The sequence below is a fragment of the Rhizophagus irregularis genome, chromosome 3 (assembly GCF_026210795.1).
Source record: "Rhizophagus irregularis chromosome 3, complete sequence".
NCBI lineage: Eukaryota > Fungi > Glomeromycota > Glomeromycetes > Glomerales > Glomeraceae > Rhizophagus > Rhizophagus irregularis.
Genome location: NC_089431.1, coordinates 53,531 through 59,885, shown reverse-complemented (window position 1 = coordinate 59,885; position 6,355 = coordinate 53,531). Strand labels below are relative to the sequence as shown.

General features: G+C 28.2%; 1 protein-coding gene across 1 annotated transcript; it reads right to left on the bottom strand.

Moving 5' to 3' along the window:
- Window positions 1-3,606: 3,606 nt before the first annotated feature.
- On the bottom strand, window positions 3,607-4,856 carry OCT59_020068 (uncharacterized protein; the record flags this gene model as incomplete). The annotated part of the gene is made up of 3 exons (XM_066148923.1): window positions 3,607-3,639; window positions 3,707-4,759; window positions 4,830-4,856. 3 exons carry the CDS (start codon window positions 4,854-4,856, stop codon window positions 3,607-3,609), a joined length of 1,113 nt encoding a protein of 370 aa, XP_065989883.1.
- Window positions 4,857-6,355: the final 1,499 nt, after the last annotated feature.

Sequence of the window (6,355 nt, the reverse complement as noted above, 5' to 3'; positions counted from 1 at the left end):
TTTTATATTTTAACCATGCTTTTAAGTACATCAATTTTCTAATCATTTCCGGATTTAAACTACATCTTCTTTGAGTTATCAAATCCATTACACCAGAGAATACTCTCTCAACTGGTACACTTGTTCCTATTTGAAATTACAAAATTAATATAAAATAATTAAATTTAACCAATTAAAAATAAAATATATACCAGGAATTGCTAAAAAATCCCGGGCCATTTTGAATAAATTTGGAAATTTATTTTCGTGAACCTAATAAAAGAAATTTAACATTTTAATAAAAATTTCTTATACACAATACCATTTATTTAAGATTTACCTTCCAAAATGCTAAAACATCCATATTAAAATTTTCTGGTGGTTCACTAAGGTATGCTTCTAATTCATTAGTAAAAGATGTTTTTCGCTTTTTAAACATATAAGCTGCAAGAGAACTTTGATTATTATTATTTTGATTATCATTTTCATTATTTTTTGGTTTATATTCAGTTAACCATAATTCTTTAATTTGTTTTTTATATGTATCTATATACCCAACTTCAAATTCGTTATCTATATAGTACTGAAGTTTATGCCGTAGATCTATTACTATAAATAAATAATTTGATTAATAATTTTGGGTAAAAACAAACCAAATATATATATTTATATACTAGTAGCAATCACATAGACAAGTCCGTCTGAGCTTGGATAATATTGTTGCAATTTATTTTTGGCATTATTAGCAGCATTTATAATATCATCTGATCTTGTGGCTTCTTCAAGAAAATCTTCAATATTATCTATTAAATAATTGTAAATAGGTACTGTTTGACCAAGTGTAGGAGATTTTTCAGAACTTATTTCAATTGTTGCTTTTTGAAAACACTAATTAAATAATTAAAAATTAATAAATAATAATTAAATTTTAGTATATTATAAAATTTTAAAATTTTAATAATAATATTTAATAAATATTATATTTTTACTTCTAATAAACTTTGTCTTTTTTTTAGTTTATTCCATTCTATACTATTTAATAAATATAGAGAAAGTTCTTTATCTGCTGCAGCCAAATTATATAATGGCTAATGAAATTAATTTAAATTAGTGTTAATAAATATGTAAAATTATATATAAATATTATTTTACCTCACGTAAACAAAATGCTCTTTCTATCATATAGAAAGTGGAATTCCATCTAGTTCTAATATCAGGAATGAGTTCTAATGGTTTCATATTTAGAGCTATACATTGTCTCTTAAAACGTTCCTTCCTCTGAGGAGATGCTCAGATTTTTTTTATTAATGTTCGAAGCTATTAATAAAAATATAATTAATATAATTAATTAATAATTTAATAATAAATATATTAATTTTTATTATTTAAATGTTAAAATATATTCTTACTTTTGCAACAACTCTTAAGGAATTACTAGAAATTATATTTTCTTGTAAAATTTCATTTTCATTTTCAGGAGCTTCTCCCTTTTAATACCTTTAGTATATTTTGCACAGCTAAATTGATGATGTGCGCTAAACAACGCATCCGTTAATTTTTAACATCAAATTTAATACTCTCATAATTACACATATATTCAAATTTACTAAACATTTTATCCATATTAGATGCATTATCAGTACTAATGCCTAAGATCTGTATATTAAAAAAAAATTAATTACAATTTAAAAATTTATTAAATAAAATATTTACCAATATTTACCTTTGATAAAAGTTTAAATTCTCTTAAAACTTCAAATAATTTAGATGCAATATTCTCTCCTGAATGTGGACCTTCTATGTGAGAAAAATTAAGAACTGTACTGTTAAGTTTCCAATCATTGGCAATCTAATGTATTGTTATTCCTAAGAAAGAAATTTGATTCTTTGATGTCCATCCATCAAGAGTTAAGGAAACTTTTCCAGACAATTCCTATCAAATTCAATTTATAAATATATTAAATAAAATATTTGCAAATAATAGAAACAATTTATATAAAATTTATAATAAACCTGTAATTTTTTTTTAAGAAATTCCTTTTCATCTTCAAAATTTTTTATAATATCATTATGAATTGTATCTGATGATGGTATAATAGCTTCAGGATTAAGTCAGATTATCATTTTTTGAAAAAAAATATTTTGAACCACGGTAAATGGCTGATCATCAACAATAATCCAATATACTAAATCATTACGAAATGATTCTTGAGTAAATGCCTATAATTAATTTAGAAAATTTCTAAGTTTACACGGGGTGTTTGCACACGGGTCATATAAATATAATTTTTAATAGACTAATTTTTTGTTTTTTAATTTGAAATTGAATGCTACCGACATTATACTCTTTTACTTTTTATTCTTATTATATTACAGATAAATATATGTATTTTCACCTGCTCTGCAAGTTTACTTAAGGCATTAAAGGAGGTTTTGAATGCCGTTTTTAATCTACTAATATGACCCGTGTTTAAACACCCCGTGTACAAATAGAAATTGCCATTAATTTAATAATTTATTATATTATTATATAGTATAAAATAATACCCTATAAAAAGTATTTACAGTCGCCACTGGTTATAACGAACCTGTTTATACCGAAACTTGTTGTATTGAACCAAGTTTCACAGAACCGATTTTTTTATAATTAATTGCACTGGATATAACGAAATCACATAATAAATTACTATATACCGCATCTGAACTTATTTTAGCCAGCCCAAGTATATCAGTTACATATTTAGTATACCGAACTATCACGTGACTTTAATTAGTAATATAAAGAATGAACTACCAGAAAAATTATTTCTGCTAGTATCAGATAAAATTTTCATTTGAATAGCTGGTAAATACTTAAAAAATCGATGAACACATAAATTTTAAATAAAACATAGTGTTATCTGTTATAGTAAGTCATGTAATCATCCGAACTTTAAATATTACAGTATATGCTGCTATAATTTAATTGGATAAAATTCATATACCGAACAGTTCAGTATATAATATGAATATCATATATCGAATTTACCATATACCGAACCAAAACGCTTGGAACGGCAGGTTCGTTATATCTAGTGGCGACTGTATATTTAAAATATAATTAAAAACTTTTTAAAATATATTTAAAATATACTTAAAATATATTTAATTTAAAAATTGCGAAATACTTATAATATACTTAAAATGTATTTAAAATTATCTTAAAATATATTTCTAATATATTTAATTTTTGCCCAAATACTTAAAATATACTTATATTATAGATATATTTTTTACATACTTAAAATATTCTTATAATATATTTCATAATATATTTTAAGTATATTTTAAGTATGTAAAAAATATACTTATAATAATCTTATAATATACTTAAATTTTAATTTAAATATAATTTAAATATATTTTAAGTATATGGGCAAAAATTTTTTTTTTTTTTGCAAGGTAGTGCAATTTGTGAGTTTATTAATTATATAAAAGACAGAAAGTTCTGTTACATGTATAATTAATTTGTTTAAAACTCCAAACTGGTCCCCCATCCATAAGATTGCTCCCGTGCCCTACCATCACCTTATGAAATTCACCTATATCCTCCCATAGTAGCTATCAGATTATATAGGATCATCATCATCATATGGCTTTAGTAAATGCTTTCACTACCCTCTAAACAAAAAGAAGAACTATATTTGTATTTATATAATTTGAGATTGTTATATGCCTTCCAAATTACCCTATTTCCATTTTTAATAAATTGATTTATATATTGTCTTGTTTTTTCTAAAGCAACTGACCACTGTTCACCACATTTGAAAATTTTTCTTCCCTTCAGGTTATATGTACCATCTTCCACTTGCTGGGTTGGAATTCTTTCATATACAATACGTTGTTGTGCTGATATTTTTTTCCTTAAATCTTGCTTTTTAATTCCTTTTGTACGTTCCCAATCTGCAACTATGTCACAACGTGATTGCCAAATAACCTTATAAAATTCAGTAATAAACATTTCTAAAAAAAGGGAAGCAATTGTTAGTGTAGCTTTTTCTGATTTGACAATAGACCTGAGTTCTCTATATCTTCCTTTTGGGAAAAGATTCCTTAACATTAGATGTACAAATGGGATAGGCAACTCTTGGTTAAAACCTGTTGTATGAACAAAGAAATTTCTATTCCATAGATGTAGTTGTTGTATATCCTCTTGATTTAGTTGAATATATTCTTTTTTTGAGAGAAAGTCTTTAAACATTTGTTCACATTTGTTTATAGTATTGTTGGCCATTATTAACCATTTATCTCTGAGTTGCTGGCAATAAATTATATGATCATCATCTTCATTTTCTACAAGACATAACCTGCACTTTACATCTCCATATAAATCATATCTTCTTTCTTTCATAATTTCCAAAGTTGGTAATAGATTGTTTGTAAGCTTCAAGTGTTTGATGAAATTGTTATTTACTGTTGTTGTTGTGCAGTTAAATCCTGTGTTTTTTTTAAATATTGCCCAAGTAACTTTCTCTTCTATCATGTGAGTTGTATCTTGGAAAATTGTTCTGTGTGTACGATTAAAGGACCATGATGCCTCTAGTGCAGACCCACATAAATTATCTATAAATTTCCTGATGTGTCTGTCAACCCTCTTACCATCCCAGTATAAATCATATTTTAAGTCTTTCTGTTGTGAATCATTAATTGTGATGCACGTTGATTTTCCTGTGTCATTCTTAGCCACTCTGTCTGCTTCTTCATTACCTTTGACTCCTGAGTGACCTTTAACTTTTATTAGCTTTATCTCCAAATGTTTGCTGTCAATTAGATTAATTATACTACTAATTATGCTGTAATTGTTGCTTTACACCATATTCGAATTTTGTTTTTTCCATTTGTTAAATTTATTCTTGTGTGGTTGATGCTATCTATCGCGGCTTGAGAATCTGTAAAGATATTCGCCCTCTGTCCTGTTTGTAAAACCAATATAGCTGATAGAATAGCTCCCCAACTCTGCACGTGTAGATGAAGGCCAGTCTGTAATTGAGCTGCTGCATTCCAATATTACCTCATTTTTATCATTTATTATTACCCAACCTGTGCCCATATGTTTTGTAAAGTCGTTTAAATTTGTATTAAAGTGATCTGTTAGCGAGCCATCTGTATATATGTCAATTGTATTAGATGGATTGAATATTGATCTTAATTGGTGCAGCAGTGTTATATGTTGTGTCCTTGCTTCCTCATTTGATACTGTGTTTCGGATGAGGGCCGTATCATAATCCTGAATTTGTATACGGTCGGATATCTGTTCTGAAATACATTGTCTCCTGGGCACTTTCTAGTCTCTATAATATCTTTAATAACTTTGGTATCTGAGTTATTTTGGCAACTAAAGATTCTGTTAATGCAAGCCAAGTCCGAATAGTCCCTGTTGAAGTGGCAGTTATAGCTTTCTTTGTTGACTCTTCTATCATTTAGTCTACAGCCACTACAACGTTGAATGACTTTTTGCATCATACCGCTATCCTCACTCTGGTTATTACTATTCCTGACCCAATGTTGTATTGTAAACTTCCCTGTCTTATTGTTTTTTTTAATAATTTGTCCCCATACTAGTGTGCCATCCTGGTGTGTGTACACAAACTCCTTTTTCCTACTGTCTTTAGACGGCATTTTCTTTGTCATCTTAAAAGCTTGCATGTTAATTAGGGCTTCTCTGTCAATTTCTGTTTCTCTTTCTGAATTTGAGGGCTCTATGTTAGTCTTGCAAAGGTCTTTTAGTTGGGTCGACTGTTGTATGAGGCCTGATAGCGTAGTGAACCACTTCGGAGTCCTACCTCTTGCTTGTCACTTGTTAATGTCACAAATTTGTTGCCATGTAATCGTGTTTGACGCGTCGTGGTTTAGTAACTGTAGCGCCCCATGTATTGAGAGGGCTGCTGCTTTCCTTATAATAAATTCTTTGTCCTTTTTTTGCAACTCTGACGCCTGTTGGTATACAAAATTCCTCACGTCTGGGCCGATTATTGGTATATTCCATTTTTCACTTTCCACTAACGGGTGAATTTTGAAAAGATAGTCATGTGCTTTTCTTATTACGTTGTACGCATGATTGTTCAACATCTTGTTGGGAACTGTAACGTCAGGGTCAGTCATTAATATGCATGATGTAATGTTTAGCGTTAGTTGCGCTTTTTTTAGTCTCATTTTGAGCATATCTGCCTGCTTCGATTGAGAGTTTAGAGCTACTAAAAATTCTGTTATTTGCGCGGCTGTTTGATTTCTCCAAAGGTTTTTCAGATTCCCTTGTGCTGAGTGTAAGAGGATGTTGTTATGACAGTTAATTGGAAGTCGCGTTTTGTGCTTGACTACCTTCATAATTGGTTTATAG